The sequence below is a fragment of the Saccostrea cucullata genome, unplaced genomic scaffold (assembly GCF_032062105.1).
Source record: "Saccostrea cucullata isolate Sc308-1 unplaced genomic scaffold, CSIRO_AGI_Scuc_v1 ctg2743, whole genome shotgun sequence".
In the NCBI taxonomy this organism is placed as follows: domain Eukaryota; kingdom Metazoa; phylum Mollusca; class Bivalvia; order Ostreida; family Ostreidae; genus Saccostrea; species Saccostrea cuccullata.
Window position 1 is genome coordinate 92,117 of NW_026941425.1, and position 18,333 is coordinate 110,449.

The following is an 18,333-nucleotide window of genomic DNA, read 5'->3' on the forward strand; positions in this document are numbered from 1 at the left end:
TTTCATATCACAGTACACAAACATTCCTTTTTCTCAATATTTTTATGCATTTAAAGTTGTTACTAGGGACGTGTTCGGTTGCCATGGAAAAAAAATTCTGTATTTCACCTACAATTTACAATGTTTCTAGGATTAAATGATTTTTATCATGTGTTACTTAAAAAATATGGAACAAATACATAATTCTATAAATAAATGTTTCTGAAATTGACTTTAAATTCAATTCATGGTTGTTATATTTGATGTGTTGCTAGGCAACCAAATTACAGGGATAACACCAAAAAAATATCATTTCCTGTTAAACTTGGGAATACCCTTGGATTACATATAATATTAGTTTTTTTGAAGAGGGGGCTTAGATTGGCTCTTGTCCCATCTTATTCTTTCAAGGTATTTTGCATTACCCATGAATTTTAATAACTCACTGTGATCCACTAACTCAAACTAAAAATAAATGTGACATTTCATGTACAGTAGGTACGCATCACATGTATGCAAACAGCTCTGACAAATACAAAATATAGGCAAGCTTCTGAGAGGCGTTGCACAATGTTTGATAAAAGTTTTACTTAAGACTATGAATATACATGTACATAAATTCTATAGAAAAAATCTTCTGATTGAAACCACAGGACCATGGAAAAGCATTGAGTTACTAGTAGGCAGCAAAGGGCCTCTTGTGCCGTATATTAAAATCTGCTGTTTTAGAGTAATTGAATTTTTTCACAGTTCTAATTCACGTAGACACAGAGAAATTATCTCCTAGTATCTGATTCTCAGTCACAAAATTTATTTCTACACATTGCTTAACACGTATTTGATTTTCTTTACTTTACCACTGTCACACTCAGCAACAAAGAGGTTGTCTCTGGTGTCTACACATAAACCATATGGACAGTGTAGATCACAGTTATCAATGTAACGGAGGAACTGTCCGTCCTGATCTAAGATGTGGATACAGTGGTTGTTGCAGTCTGCTGTCAGGATCTGACTCAGGCTGTTTGTTGTGATGTCGGCCAGTTTAAATGGTATGTTGGTAGAAGAGGGATGACCAGTGTATCTAAATCGGAGTTTCCCTGTCTGATTAACCACCACTACTGCATTGACTCCGCAGTCTGCCACACAGATATCAAAGTTCCTGTTCTCACTGATGTATTTAAGGTGGTAAGGCGAATAAAGAGGTTTACTTTTACTTTCAAACTGAATGATTTGTTTTTCTGTAGATCCAGAGTAACGGACAACTTTTGATTGTTTATAATCATCACTCCCCATGGTAACCAGCAGGTCACCAGAGGAGGTACTACAGACATTGAAAGGTCTCCACCCCTGTAGTCTGATCACTTCCTGTATCTGTTCATTTTTTACTATGTTCACACTTCTTGTTCCAGGGTCAGTGTAAACTAGATCTCCACTACCTGTTACTGTTATACCTCGTGGTATGTTACCAGACTTGGTTTGGATTGACTTGAGTAGTTTTTCCTGAAGGTTGTAGAGTTCCATGATTTTGTCATACCCATATGTCCAGATTTCTTCGTCATTGCGACAGGTCACACTGTCCATATTCCTAGTGCTTACATGTATGGTGATGATGACCATTGGTTGATCAAGCAGTAGTTTGATTGGAGAACATGATACAGTATCTGGTGTTTTCATTGTGTAGCCATGTTCTTCTGTTGTAATGGATAATGCTGAAAGAGAACCAAACTTTCTATTGGCCCTTTCTGTGTTGATCTGATGAGGATAAAAACTTGGTAATTTAACGTTGACTTTAGGAGGTAAACTTCTGAATTCAGCATTCCTAGATTTGTAAGCAGTGGATAGGAAACTTTCATTTGAATTTAATATTTTCTTGAGATCAAACAGACTGTGTTTTACATCAAATAATATCTGTTCAATTTCTTGACCCTTTTTATTCAGAACAGCTAGGTGTTTAGATTTCATCTCATCAATTTCAGATTTCTTTTTGTTGACTATGATGTCAATTTCTCTGTGCCAGTCCTCTCCTTGGTTCGTGACAGCTGTTGTCAGTTTCTCATAATGTTTTTCTAAGTTTACTTTTTCAAAGTTTAATTCTGCTGCGATTTCCTCATAAGTAGGAAGTATTCTTCTTTCTAGTTCTATCGAATCCTTGTTTAGAGTTTCTTTAATGAAGCTGGATTTTTGCAAAATATCAATTATTTTATGCTTATGATGTTTATCAGAGAAGATGCAGATCGAACAAACAGGAATTTCACATTTTTCACAGTAAAGTTCACAATGTTTCTGAGTATGATTTCGACATATTGGAAAGCTAAGAGTAGAAGTTCTGTGTTTGTATGGTACAACTTTATGTTTTATAGATGAATCAGAGAGATGATCCCCTACACAGGCCTTACACAGGTTAATCTGGCAAAGTTCACAATGACTCTGTAATGCATCTCTTTGACACAGGTCACAGAGGAGGAGTACTTGAGCTCTGTCCAGGTGATCCATTACTGTTTCTTTTTTTTTGGTCAAACGATTAGATAACTCTGTATTAAAATAAATGGAAATTTAGATCACTGACTATAGTATTGAATTTCAAACAAGAACAATGCATTCAAGAATTTTATTTTGTAGTAAAAAGAGAATAAGAAAATTGATCGATTTAAAAAAATCTATAATCAGTACAAAACAATAACATGAATAAAGAAGGCATTAACACTAACCTCCTAGAACTTCAAGTTTTTTGGTTACTAGGAGTAAGCACTGGTGCCCTATGCATTGATCAGGTTACTGAACTAAGTCAAATTTAATATGAAAACAAAGGCCAAACAATTTGTATGAATCACGTCAGCTAAACAAAAGACCCAATAAGAGGTTATGTTTGCTAAGAAGATTACAGTCACTTTATAAATGACAGGAAAAATAAATTTAAAATGCTTTCTAAAATTCTTAATGTTTGAGAATGTTATTTAGAAAAAAAACATTGCACATTATAGTTATTTGTATAATAGGTAAAATCAAGTTCAGCTCTCTGATGTATTTTAGATATAAATTAATTGTATTTTACTACACTTGAGATTGATAATGACAGATGTTAAAGTTAAATATTGTGTTGTCTCACCTTGAGATCAAATATGGCCTCCTTGAAATCTGACATATTCTACAATTTACTTCCTGGTCTTTATTCCAGATTTTTACCTGTTACAAGGTTGTGCATGATTTAAATACCTAAGATATTTTTATCTGACGGTCTGAGAAGTTTAAATAAAGGGTGTTTAGAAAGTCTGTTCAATTATTGAAATATGTTCAAAGAAGTGTAAAAGTTTAAATAACTAATTTTCCTGTGAAAAATATGTCTGACAAATCAGAAGATCATTTCTCTATTTACAAAAATAGATTTCTAGCAGGAAATTATAAAACATTTCTCCAATGTCATAAGAATATAAATGAACATATCTTTAAGACATCCCCTAAAACTGCTGATCATTTTTTTCTATGAAAAAGTAGGATTATATTCTTTTGTTTCTTTACAGCTTATCTTGCATCGTATTATAATCAGAGCTCAGTTGAAAAATAATTTTATCATATTGTATATTGCCGGAAGCGGCCAGTGTAAAGACTAGCAATGACACCAATAGAATATTGGCCAGGAGTCATTGTTCTACAGCAAGAAATGACCCCTTATTCGACTTCAAAAAAGGAACATTTTGCCCGTTGAAAAAGTGTCATCACCCTAAAAATTTGCCTACCCCACGTGAAGAAAAATTACCTTATAGAATAATGACCCTTTGTGGATTAAATTTGACTTTTTACGGGGAAAAACAAAGATAGATAAAGAGACTTATTAGACCTATTAGCCAAACTGGGATTAAATTGGTTATATCTTGATTTCATTATATTTTACAATTCTTGCTATTTTACTCGTAAAGTCAACGATGATTCAGAATCTAAAACAGTAAAGATTTACTGAGCCCAAGGGGCTAGCTTAACATTGTTTTACGATGGGGGAAAATCGTCGTACCAAAAGAGAAATGCAGCAATATCATATATTATTTTATTTCCGCATGAAAATAGTGATCAGGATATCTGTCTATCTGTCTGTTACGCATTGCAGTACCCCTTTTCTATCAACAACTATCTCCTCTTATACTCCTGAATGACATTTAATGAGACTTTATCAGATTCTTCGTTACATAGTGCCATTATGCATCTTCTACTTTACTTTTTGATCTGAAGCATTTTGTGTTCCCAAAAACAAAACGTGGGCACTACCATTATACTCATATGGGCATATGGGAGGTGGGGGTATCACTTTGTGAGCTCAGTGTTTACAGTACCTCTAATTTATATCTTGTTTTACTCCACCCCTTTAACAAGTTCTGTGTATACCGGTATTTTACCAGAGAGTTTAGAGTGAAAATCAAAGCAATATTTTGTTTGTGGTGTTTCGGAGGTCCGTGTTTGCTCTGCTCTCATTTTGTTTTGTTTTATGGACTTTGATATTGAATACTGTTCGTTATCGCCATATCCTTCTTTATTGAATTAAGAGATTGATGTTGTTGATAAATATTACTTTTAAAAAAGGCATTCAAATAATCACTTTACGTCAAGGAATGATTTTGATGTTATTCAGATTTCTCAAGTTAATTTTGTGTTATTATATACCGTGAAATTGTTAATTTTCTTAGGAGTTTAATTTTCAGTATTATCGAGGTATGGGGAGACTCATTAATTCATGACCACCATGAAATATAAAATTTCATATTCATTACTACTACATATGTTCCAAAGACAAATATATATATATATATTTTTCCTCAATCCTCTGACCCCTTTAAAATATGTGATTTTACAGTACGCAGTCAAACCTTATCTTGCACCCAATGAGTCCATGGAAAACATGTTAATAATGTAGTCAATGAATTTATCTTGGTTAATTAAAATATTTGGATAAATAACTTACAGTTTACGCAATTCTAACATCACAAGGTTTTACATACATATTAAGGTAACTTTCTTATATTATAATGCAAACTTGTGTTGCGTGACAACAAAATATATATATTGGAAAAGAGATTTATAACCAATCTGAATTTTGATGTTATTCAATTACTCTAAGCTTGTATTCAAGCAAAATAATTGGTAGGATTTTATATGCTATTGGATGATAGAATTTTATGTACATGAATATGACACTAAGGCGCAAGATGATTGAAGTATTGCTCATCTATTCGACTGCTTTACATTTTATAAATTTACAATTTATAAAACAATTTACATTTAAAAATGGAGTTTTAAAATATAACATAATGATTTCAAAAAAATATGAAAGGTCTTTCCACAAAAAAAAGTGATATTTGAAATATGAAATACTTAGTATCTACCGTTTAAAAATTACGGCTAAAGTCAAAATTAGGATTTTTTGCGTAAAAATAGGTCAAACCTCAAGGTCAAGGTGGAAGAGTCAAAGTTCTTGATATTAAATGAAAGGTTTTATCTCAAGGATTAAATAAGTGAAGTATGGTAGCCTTAATTCTTATCCTTCAAAAATTATGGCCAAGGTTGTATTTAAAAAATCTCCAAGGTCAAAGGGTGAAAGTCCTAGCCCCTGCTGTTCAAAAGTTATGGCTAGAAACTTCCTTTACAGGGGCATGATAATTTGGATAATATGGTTTTTATAAAATCTAAGGGCATTTCACTTTAAGTGCATAAAAAATACAATGTAATCGAAAAATTTCAGTGTTCAGTGCATAGATCAACACAAAAATGTCTTTCATGTTCGGAAATATATTATTATGTTCCCCAAACGAAGTTGGGGAACATATTGTTTTTACTCTGTTTCTTCTTCTTATTATGTTCCCCAAACGAAGTTGGGGAACATATTGTTTTTACTCTGTTTCTTATTATTATTATTATTAAGGTCTTCCGTCTTCACGGAAGACCTTATAGTTATTCTACTGTTTCTTATTAAGGTCTTCCGTCTTCACGGAAGACCTTATAGTTATTCTACTGTTTCTTATTAAGGTCTTCCGTCTTCACGGAAGACCTTATAGTGATTGTATTGTTTCTTATTATTATTATTCTTTTTTTGACAAAATTTTGTGGACGGGATTTCTCGAAAACTATTCAGCGGTTTTCAACGAAATTTTCACAAAAAATGCGTCATTATATGAAGTTGTGCAGTCTATAGTTTTTTTTCAAATATCGCTTCCGGTGCCAAGTTATGGACAATTTCCTGATTTTAAAATGCGTTTTTGTCGCGCACTTTTATCGAAAATGGCTGAGGATATGAACTGGAGACTTATTGGAGACGATAGCTCATGAATTTCTGGTTTGCAGAATTGCCTTTTCGTGCGTCGTCAGCACTTCCGGTTTCTGCCGGAAGCATATTTAAAAAATCCAATTTTTCAATTTTTTTGTTTTTCAATATTTTTCTTTGATGTTTTTAATCTAAATAGAGACTCATTTCCAAATGCGTAATCTGTAATTTGTTTTAGAATCGAAAAAGGCAATTTCGAGATATTCGCATTTCAAAATTTGAAGCGGTGTTTTCAATGGCCGAATGGTTAGCGCGTTGGATTGTAACGCGGGCGACCCGGGTTCGCTCCCCCGAATGTCCGAATTTTTTTTTATCACTTTTTCTGCTTGATTTTTCGTTTTTTATTTCAGAATCGGACGGAAGACCTCTCGTTGCTCGCAACGAGATCGTTCTAGTTAAGGTCTTCCGTTTCCAACGGAAGATCTTATTGTTTTCGTTCGGTTTCTTTTTCCCTATTATTATTATTATTATTATTATTATTTTTTTTTTCTTACCGATTTTTGTGCAAGCGAGTTCTCGGAAACGGCTTGGTCGATTTTCACAAAACTTTCAGATCTGATAGATATTGGTCTGAACCTTATTGGAAATTTTTTATAAGTACGTCGTCACTTCCGGTCGTGAGATATGGACGATTTACTGATTTTAAAAGGGTCAGCTTGTCCGGGCAATCACTAAAAAACGAATGAAGATATTGACTTGAGATTTTCAGTGAAGGTAGAGGAAGGATTGCTTAATTGCTTTTTTGAGTCTATATCTTTCCAGCGCAAAAGGCGTTGAAGCTCACCTGAGCTCATTATAATTATAATATTTCTGACCATCAAATTTTGTGCACGTGATTTCTCGAAGACTACTGCATGGATTTTTATGAAATTTGCAGGAACAATGTGTTGCTTTATGCATTTACTATATCCTGGAGATTTTTTGGAAATTCCTTTCTGGTGCCAAGTTACGGACAATTATCTGATTTTAAATTGACATTTTGTTCGTGGATAATCTAAAGAACGGTTAAAGATATCACTGTGGAACTTTCAGGGATTATAGATCGTGATAAGAACTATCGAAGACGCGATCTTTTGTACGTCGTCTCTACTTCCTGTCGTAACGGCATGCAAAGAAAAAAAGTCAAATTTTTAAACTTTTTTGTTTTTCAATATTTTCAAATCATATTAGTATGGTTGATAGAAACATTTCTCATTAGGCTGAATATATAATTTGTTTGTAAATTGATGAATTCGAACTCGAGATATTAACATTCAAAAGTCTGAAGCGTGATCTTAATGGCGGCGGTCTCTGTCAATTCCGACATTTCGCAATAGGGGTTTACAGAGGCAGCTGAGCGTTTGCTTGAACGAAAGTAACATAAGAAACAATGAAATGTGAAGGGATACTTGGATTGTCACGTCGTAGGTTCGTTGCAATTCGGTGTCAAACTACATTTATTATCCAAGGTCTACATACAAGTCTTCTTTAATTGGTTTTGGTTGTTTCTCAAAGTAGAAATAGAAAAGAATTGATGTGCAAACGAAGTACAATATCTATATCTTTTGCTTTGCATAACGGTAACACATAGCTTAAATCATAGTTAAAATTAATAGTTTTTCAAGAATGTAGTAGGTAAAAAACGTGACCACTGTTTTCCCATGCACACTTGTGTAATATTAAATCAATAGAAAGGACAACTGTTACAATAAGAAAATATTTTATTTTTAAAGATAACAATTTTTCAAAGACCGTTTAATTGACCTATATAAACATTTTATTTTCTCAATGCAAGTTATTGAAGATAATAGAATCTTATTTCTTGACCCTCGTAGGGCGATCGAAGCATTTTTTTCGGTGAAACATACCACCTTTTTCATGAAAGTGTAAGTAATCGGCATAGTCAACTTTCGTGATTGAAAATTGAAAAATTACCAATTAATAGCTGTTTCGCTGCTTTAGTGTTATTTGCCTATATACGATATGTTTCATGTGTGTGTTATACTTTCCACACCTCAAAATTTAGGCTAGGCGACAAGAACGCTCTTTTGTTATTTGATTGAAGCTATCTCACCTATTTAAATGAACATTCCAAGAGAAATTCGCTAAGATTTACTCGTTGCGTTTGGCGCGAAATTATGAATAGTGACCCTTCTTTCATAATTCCAAGACAGATTAACTGTTGCAGAATTATATGTACATACAAGTGAAGTAAGAGTAGTTGTTCAATAGCGTAATCGATAAGCGTATTGGATTTTCACGCTCGTGACCCGTTTCAATTCCCAATGTGTCCAAAATATGTTTAATCCATTTTCAGCTCGATTTCATGGGTTATTTTTCGGAATCGGACGGAAGACCTACTCGTTGCTCGCAACGAGATCGTTTCTAGTTAAGGTCTTCCGACTTCCTTCGGAAGACCTTATTGTTTTCCGTCGGTTTCCTATTATTATTATTCTTTTTTTCATTTTTATGGCGATATCTCAGCTGTGACTGTACGGATTTCAAAGATTTTTACAGGAAAGATGCATCAGGTTAATATCTCCAGACGTGTTTTTCATTTTTTCAAAATTTTCTTCCGTTCGCGATTTTTGGGGAAATTTGTATTTTTTAAATGGATTTTTGTACACTACTTTTCTCGAAAACGGCTAAAGATATGACATTGAAACTTATGGACATGAAAGAACATCACATGTAGATGTGCCGAACGTCCTTCATTTTTTGTCGTTCCTACTTCCGGTCGCAAACGGAAGTGAATTCAAAAAGTCCAATTTTTCAACTTTTTTGTTTTTCAATATTTTTCTTTCGGATTTACAGGGTTTATAGAGCGTCTTTAAAGATATCTATATATGTTTTCATTTTCTTCATGCGTTTGTTTATTGCAAAGATATGACCGAACCAAACTTTGTCTTACCGTCGGGGGTTCGAATCCCGCTCGAGGCGTTCCCCAAATTTTTTCTTTCTTTTTGTCTTTTTTAGTTGCAAATTACTTTTCACTCTTTTGTAACATGTGTGGAATATTTTGCCGATTTTTAAAAGCTATATTTGGAGATATTTTGTGAAATACCTAGAACAATCACGATCTGTGTTGTGAAACTACTGTAAATGAACGTAAACGAAAAAATATATTCTGAAATCTATTTCATGGGATGACGCAGCATAGAACTCTAAAGAAAAGTCGGTCGGAAGACCTACTTGTTGCCCTAGCAACAAGAACGCATCTAGTTATTATTATTATTCTTATTTTTTTCCCAAAATTTTGTGCACGCGATTTCTCAGCAACTGTTCGGCGGATTTTTATGAAATTTTCAGGAATTATGCGCAATAAAATGAACTTGATACATTTTTAAGGAAATTTGGAAATTCGCTTCTGGTGCCAAGTTATGGGCAATTTCCTGATTTTCAAATGCAATTTTGTCGCCCCTTTTTATCGTAAAAGGCTAAAGATATGACCTGGAGACTTATTGGAGACGATAGTTCGTGACTTTGTGGTTTGCAGAATCACCTTTTTGTGCGTCGTCAGTTCTTCCGGTCGTTACGGCATGCGAATTTTAAAAAAATTGTATTTTCTAACTTTTTTGTTTTTCAATATTTCTCATATATTTTTGGTATATTAATAGAAACCCTCCCTACAATGCTTACTATATAATTTGTTTGAATATTGATAAATCTAAACTCTAGATATTAGCATTCAAAAATCTGAAGCGGGTCCAAAATGGCGGCTGTCTCAGTCAACGTCGACATTTCGCAATAGGGGTTTTCGGAGGCAGCCGAGCGTTTGCTTGAATGAAAGTAACAAAAGGATAAATGAAATGTAAAGGAATACTTGGATTGTCACGTCGTAGTTACGTTGCAGTTCTGTGTCAAGCTAACGTCTTCTTTAATTAGTTTTGGCTGGTTTTCAAAATAAAAAAAGAAAAGACTAAATGTGCAGATGAAATTCGATACCTAATATCTTTTGTGCACCACGGAAAAACAGATCTTAAATCGTACTTATAAGTTATACTGTCTCAAAAAAGAATATCAATGAATATTGTAAGTATAAATCTTAACCACTGTTTTCCTATGCACACTTGTGTCATATTAAACTAATGAATAAGACAAAAATAAGAAAACGATTTTTTTTAAAAGATCGCTTCATGGAGTTTATTCAAGCATTCTTGTCTCAAAGACCTGATTCAAGTTATTGAGCATAAATGATATCTGATTCCTTGACCGTCGTAGGGCGACCCAGATTTTTCGGCGAAACGTTTCAACCTATTTTGATTAACTAATCAGGATAGTTCACTTTGGGGATAAACAGGAAATTGAAAAAAGTTTAAAATTCATAACCGTTTCACCGCTTTAGTGTTACATGCATATATAAAACAATATGGAATTTGTAAAATGTGTTAAATATACTTTCTAAACCTCGAATGTTACGCTATAAGAACGTTCTTTTTTTTTTAACTCGTGGCGTTTGGCGCTATATTTTGAATAGTGACCCGCCTTTCTTTTTAAGAGAGAAGCACTATTTTGTTGATATATACAAGTAGATTTAGAGTAGAGGTCCCGATAGCGTAATATTTAGTGTGTTGGAATTTCATGATGGCGACTAATGTGTTCAATCCCTCTTGTGGGCAAATCTTTTTTTACTTTTTCAGCTCAATTTTAAGTTTTCTTTCCGGAAAGGGACGGAAGACCTCTCGTTGCTCGCAACGAGTTTCACATCTAGTTATTATTATTATTCTTATTTTTTTTCCCAAAATTTTGTGCACGCGATTTCTCAGCAACTGTTCGGCGGATTTTTATGAAATTTTCAGGAATTATGCGCAATAAAATGAACTTGATACATTTTTAAGGAAATTTGGAAATTCGCTTCTGGTGCCAAGTTATGGGCAATTTCCTGATTTTCAAATGCAATTTTGTCGCCCCTTTTTATCGTAAAAGGCTAAAGATATGACCTGGAGACTTATTGGAGACGATAGTTCGTGACTTTGTGGTTTGCAGAATCACCTTTTTGTGCGTCGTCAGTTCTTCCGGTCGTTACGGCATGCGAATTTTAAAAAAATTGTATTTTCTAACTTTTTTGTTTTTCAATATTTCTCATATATTTTTGGTATATTAATAGAGATTGTTCTATCTGACGTATCCGTATCCGCATACGTATCCGTATCGAGGTATGAGAGGCATCTCGATCCCGATGCTTAAACCATCTAGTTACATTTCCATCGTTACATGTTTAGTTTTTAACCTCATTCACTAAGAAATGATATGAAATATGATATTTTTAATAAAAACATATCAGTTGCTGTTTCTTATGCATCCTGCTTATGGGGGAGGGGGGAGGGGGTAAAAGTTTAAAAATAAAATTCGAAAAACAAGTATGTTTTTTTAAATTTAAATGTGTAAAAAATATTTCGAAAATATTTTTAGATTCACCTCTCTCTCGCTCTCTCTCTCTTTCTCTCTCAATATTAAGGTATTCATTGTTCATACTCGAATTAACATTTATAAGAACATGAGATATCTCCAATAAAATATAATTATATATACAGTTAAACCTCTTAAACTCAAACTTGTAAATCGTAAATACATGTAGTTGTACATTAACTGGGAAAGATTTAACCATACATTGTAGGGCAAAACAAATGTGTATGGGTGATTCACTGAAAATGTCCATCCTCTTTTCCTTTTTTATCACCTTATATGCCATTCATTATTAGGTATTTGATGGTCATAGCCCCCCCCCCCAAAAAAAAAAATTGGATAGCTGGTAATTCTGAGGCGGTTTGAATACACTCTCAAAATTGTTATCATGAGCGGCGGAAGCAAATAGAAAGTGGGGGCGCTAATTGAAAGGGGGGGGGGCTAAACCAACAAAAAGGGTAAAACCCAATTTTAAATGCCTATATTGTCTATCTTTGCAAAAAAAAGTGGGAGGGGGATTAAGCCCCCCCCCCCTCCCCGGTTCCGACGCCTATGCGTATCTATGGTTTCAAGGAGCTTGGGAATTGAACATGATCGAGTTTATAGTGAACAAAGCAAGTTCTGAAGCAGTTACTTCTCTTCAATTCTATAATTTGTGCACACTGATCTCGATCTCGGCCAAATTAAATATATATATAAAAGAAAGTAGGATAAAAAGAAAAGAAAATTAGCAGTGCGATGGACAAGTAGGCTTAGCAAAATAAGATGTATTATTTTGAAAATTTTGAGCCATAATTTTATTCATTAAATTTGCATAAAAAGAGAGTTGAATACCGTATTATGAAATAGTTTTTATATCAAACCACAAATGATGTTAATGAATGAGAGTCAAAATATTTTAACTAATTACTTTTTTGTTTGTCAAGGTTTTTCAGGGCTGATTTTTTTTCTCTTTCAAATAGCCCCTACCTACTTTTAATTTGCTTCTGCATGACGCCAATGTGAGGGGAGGGGAAAAGGAGGGAGTTACACGGGCTCTCCAAAGCATATACTCAATACCTATAACGGTCCTGAAGCTAATTATGAAATCAGTTTGAACAGTCAGCGTTTTATCGATCGCGTTGATGATAATGTATTTTGTATGTGTGTGTGTGTGTGTGGAGGGGGGGGGGGTAATTGGTAAGCCGTTACATGGCATATTAAAAATACAGACAAAATCAACGAAAGATATTAAGCGAGTGGAAAAAGAGAAAGGGGATTTCCTACAAATATATTGAAGCAAAATGAAATTAATTTTAAAACAATATAATTAAAACAAAATATTTTATACTTGACTTCATTTTCTTTCTTTTTTAAATAAATATTTTGTACGAAATGATAGAGGTGTACAGCAGTTTATTATTTTTAATACAAAAATTGCTATTTGCTATTTTCTAATGCATGGACTGTGGCTTATTTAACCACAAACAGAGATGGAAAATGTATTAGATGATTTAGACATCGGGATCGAGATGCCTCTCATACTTCGATACGGATACGGATACGTATACGGATACGGATGCGTCAGATAGAACAATCTCTAATAGAAACCCTCCCTACAATGCTTACTATATAATTTGTTTGAATATTGATAAATCTAAACTCTAGACATTAGCATTCAAAAATCTGAAGCGGGTCCAAAATGGCGGCTGTCTCAGTCAACGTCGACATTTCGCAATAGGGGTTTTCGGAGGCAGCCGAGCGTTTGCTTGAATGAAAGTAACAAAAGGATAAATGAAATGTAAAGGAATACTTGGATTGTCACGTCGTAGTTACGTTGCAGTTCTGTGTCAAGCTAACGTCTTCTTTAATTAGTTTTGGCTGGTTTTCAAAATAAAAAAAGAAAAGACTAAATGTGCAGATGAAATTCGATACCTAATATCTTTTGTGCACCACGGAAAAACAGATCTTAAATCGTACTTATAAGTTATACTGTCTCAAAAAAGAATATCAATGAATATTGTAAGTATAAATCTTAACCACTGTTTTCCTATGCACACTTGTGTCATATTAAACTAATGAATAAGACAAAAATAAGAAAACGATTTTTTTTAAAAGATCGCTTCATGGAGTTTATTCAAGCATTCTTGTCTCAAAGACCTGATTCAAGTTATTGAGCATAAATGATATCTGATTCCTTGACCGTCGTAGGGCGACCCAGATTTTTCGGCGAAACGTTTCAACCTATTTTGATTAACTAATCAGGATAGTTCACTTTGGGGATAAACAGGAAATTGAAAAAAGTTTAAAATTCATAACCGTTTCACCGCTTTAGTGTTACATGCATATATAAAACAATATGGAATTTGTAAAATGTGTTAAATATACTTTCTAAACCTCGAATGTTACGCTATAAGAACGTTCTTTTTTTTTTAACTCGTGGCGTTTGGCGCTATATTTTGAATAGTGACCCGCCTTTCTTTTTAAGAGAGAAGCACTATTTTGTTGATATATACAAGTAGATTTAGAGTAGAGGTCCCGATAGCGTAATATTTAGTGTGTTGGAATTTCATGATGGCGACTAATGTGTTCAATCCCTCTTGTGGGCAAATCTTTTTTTACTTTTTCAGCTCAATTTTAAGTTTTCTTTCCGGAAAGGGACGGAAGACCTCTCGTTGCTCGCAACGAGTTTCACATCTAGTTATTATTATTATTTTTCTTCTTCCTGGGAAAATCTTTTCCGCGAATGATCTTGTAAACTACACGTCCGACTTAGGTGAAACCTTTTTAGGGTCAGTAGGCATGTTATGTAGATTTGCGGAACGAAGGTCATTTTGCGCGCACGTGCTTGCAAGAGCGCGCACGTGCAACGCGTGAAATGACCAAAATAATAGATACAGCCTTAACTTTTCTATTTTTTGATTATATGCTTTGATACTCATAATATAAGTATATATTAGTAGTATAGACGTGTTGACATGGTCAAAATAGCAAGATCTCACGCGCATGCACGTGCGCTTCACTCTGATTGGCTGAAACTAAAATCTCAATATCTTTCTTGTTTTTCGTCATAATCCTTTGAAATTTTGAACTTAGTCACACAATTTGAAGATCTACAGTATGATATATAATGATTTTCATGAAAGCACGTACATGCGCGTGTGCTGGCAAGAGCGCGCACGTGCAACATGTGAAATTACCAAGATAATGGATGAAGCCGTAACTTTTGTATTTCTTGATGGAATTTTTTGAAACTCACAAGGCATGAATATAGTAGTAGTATGGACAAGATGACATGGTCAAAATTGCAAGATCTTACGCGCATGCACGTGCGCTTTGCTCTGATTGGCTGAAACTAAAGTCTCAATATCTTTCTTGTTTTACGTCATAATCCTGTGAAATTTTGAACTTAGTCACATATTATGAAGATCTACCGCATGATATATAAGAATTATCATGAAAGCACATAAATCCACGTGTGCTGCAATCTAATTGGCTAAAACTTTACATGCCTATATCTTTCTTGTTTCTCAACAAAACAGGATGAAGTTTAGAATATGAATAGGTATTATGGATTCCTACATGATATTGCTATCAAAATTGAATGCAAGGACGTGCTTGCATGCACATGCGCACACGCAATGCGTAAAATGAACAATATATTTGAAAAACGGTAAAATTTATATTTTTATGACTTTTTAATGATTTCTGGAATATAAAGAAATGTTAATGGTTTAGACAACATGTCCTATTCACCTTGCATGTGCATGCACGTGCGTTTGCGAACAATGCGTTAAATGACAAAAAAGTGATATTATTGTAGCTTTTAAAATTCTTTTATGAAATCCTGCGATACTAAGCATATTGAAAACAGTTTTAAAGGAAATTTGCACAAAAAGGGAGTTGGGGAGCATTTGGGGAACATCTGTAACGGTCCCCGTTACAATTAGAACTAGTTATTTTTTTTTCTTCTTCTTCCTGGAACTTTTTTGTCCGGGAATGATCTTGTAAACAGTTCGTCCGATGTAGGTAAAACCTTTTTAGGGTTAGTAGACATGTTATGTAGATTTGCGGAATCAAGGTCATTTTGCGCGCACGTGCTTGCAAGAGTGTGCACGTGCAGCACGTGAAATGACCAATATAGTAGATATAGCCACAACTGTTCTATTTTTAAATGAAATGCTTTGAAACTCATAATGTGAGGATATATTAGTAGTATAGACATGACGACATGGTGAAAATAGCAAGATCTCACGCGCATGCACGTGCACTACACTCTGATTGGCTGCAACTAAAGTCTCAATATCTTTCTTGTTTTTTGACGAAATCCTTTGAAATTTTGAACATAGCCATGCATTAGGATATCCTACAACATGAAATAAAGCAATTATCATGATAACACGTGCATGCACGTGCGCTGCAATCTGATTGGCTGAAACTTTAAACAGCTATAACTCCCTTGGTTTTCAACCAAACAGGATGGGATTTGGAACATAGATAGATATAATGGACTTCTACAAGTAGGTATGGTCACCATGCACATGCATACACGTGCGTGCACATGTGCTGCAATCTGATTGGCTGAAACTTTAAACAGCTATAACTCCCTTAGTTTTCACCCAAACGGGGTGGAATTTAGAACATAGATAGATGTAATGGACTTCTACAAGAAGGTATGGTCACCACGCTCATGTATGCACGTGCGTGCACGTGAAATGAGTTAAATCAAACATACACTTGAATGAGGGTATTTTTTTTTTATAATTTTGGATTAAATACTTTAATATTCAGTATGTTAAAAATATAGATTGTGTAGACAAGACGATATGGTCATGACACAAATGCATTCCCATGTGCACGCGTGCAATGCTAAAGTTTAAATGATTTTTGTACACTTCTTTGTTTATGTTGTTAAAATCTCAGATGCATAGAGGTTGTCTTATTTAATGAAGCTTACAGGGAATATGGCACCAAAAGGGAGTTGGGGAGCGTTTGGGGAACATCTGTAACGGTCCCCGTTACAATTAGCACTAGTTATTCATAATATTCACAGTGAGATAAACAGATATACAAAGTTTCTTCTGATATTACCTATAATTGTTATATATATATATTTTTTTTTATTTATTCACTTTATAATCATTGGCAAAAAAACAATATGTAATTAAAAGTTTAATCATACAATATCTTGTGAGATTGGTAACGGGATAAATTCCAATCACAAACGTGTTGTTATTGGTTTACAATACATCGTTTACTTGTATTTAATTTTCTTATATCTACCACTAAACTCGATCACAAATAGATTGTCTCTAGTGTCTATACATAAACCCCATGGATACTTTAGTTGTCAATGACAGTTATCGATGTAACAGAGGAAGTGTCCGTCCTGATCTAAAGTGTGTATACAGTGGTTGTAATAGTCTGATGTCAGGATGTGAAATTGACTGTCTGTTGTAATGCCGACTGGTTCAAACGAATATCTCTTTGTAGTAGAAGAATGGCCTGCGTATCTGAATCGGAGTTTTCCTGCCTGATTAACCACAACTACTACACCGGCTCCATTGTCAGCTACACAGATATCCAAGTTCCTGTTCTCACTGATGTATTTAATCGTGTTAAAGTTACCGGATGAGTACAGAGGTTTACCTTCACTATCAAACTGAATGGCTTGTTTCTCTGTGGAGCCAGAGTAACGAACAACTTTTGATTGTTCTTCAACATCATTGACCATGGTAACCAGGAGGTCACCAGAAGAGATACTACAGACATAACGAGGTGTCCACCCCTGTAATCTGATCACTTCCTGTATCTGTTTATTCTTCACTATGTTTACAGTTCTCATACCAGGGTCAGTATAAACTAGATCTCCACTCCTTGTCACTGCTATGTCAAGTGGTATGTTCCCAGACTTGGTTTGGAATGATTTCAGTCGGTTTCCCTGGAGACTGTAGAGTTTCATGATTTTATCATCTCCACATATCCAGATTTCTTCATCACTTAGACAAAAAATACTGTATAGTCTATACGCAGTGGATATGGTGTTGATGAGCTCTGGTTCATTAAGCAGTGGTCTGACTGGAGGACAGGATACAGCTTCTGGTGTCTTCAGTATGTAGCCATGTTCTTCTGTTGTTATAGATAATGCTGACAGAGAACCAAACATTTGATGAAGCTGTTCTCTGTTGATCTGATGAGGAGAGAAACTTAGTAACGAAACTTTGACTTTAAGAGGTAAACTTCTGAATTCAACATTCCTGGATTTGTATGTAGATGCTATGGACACATCATGGGGGTCTAATACTTCTAGTTTCTTCAGATAACGTATGCTCTGTTCAACTTCAGATGTAATCTGTTGTATTTCAATTTCCCGTCGGTTTAGAACAGCCAGGTGTTTAGTTTTCATTTCATTAATTTCTGATTTCTTTTTATTGACAATATTGTCAATTTCTCGGTGCCAGTCTTCTCCTCGTTTGGTGACAGCTGCTGTCAGTTTCTCATAATGTTTTTCCAACTCAAGTTTTTCAGAGTTTAAATCTGATGCAATTTTATCATAGGTAGGTTGTATTCTTTTTTCTAGTTCTCTCAAATCTTTTCTTAAAATTTCGTTAACGAAACTTTCTGTAAGATATCTGTTACTTAGTAATTTATGTCCATGATGTTTATCAGAGGAGAGACAGGTAGAA

At 34.3% G+C, this 18,333-nt stretch overlaps 2 protein-coding genes across 2 annotated transcripts; both read right to left on the reverse strand.

Moving 5' to 3' along the window:
• Positions 1 to 380: 380 nt before the first annotated feature.
• Positions 381 to 2,498, reverse strand: LOC134257797 (tripartite motif-containing protein 2-like). The gene has a single exon (XM_062740398.1). The coding sequence runs from the start codon at positions 2,470 to 2,472 to the stop codon at positions 796 to 798; it is 1,677 nt and encodes a 558-aa protein (XP_062596382.1). The 5' UTR covers positions 2,473 to 2,498; the 3' UTR covers positions 381 to 795.
• A 14,499-nt stretch (positions 2,499 to 16,997) lies between these two features.
• LOC134257799 (uncharacterized) lies at positions 16,998 to 18,053 on the reverse strand. The gene has a single exon (XM_062740401.1). The coding sequence runs from the start codon at positions 18,051 to 18,053 to the stop codon at positions 16,998 to 17,000; it is 1,056 nt and encodes a 351-aa protein (XP_062596385.1).
• Between the last annotated feature and the right edge of the window lie 280 nt (positions 18,054 to 18,333).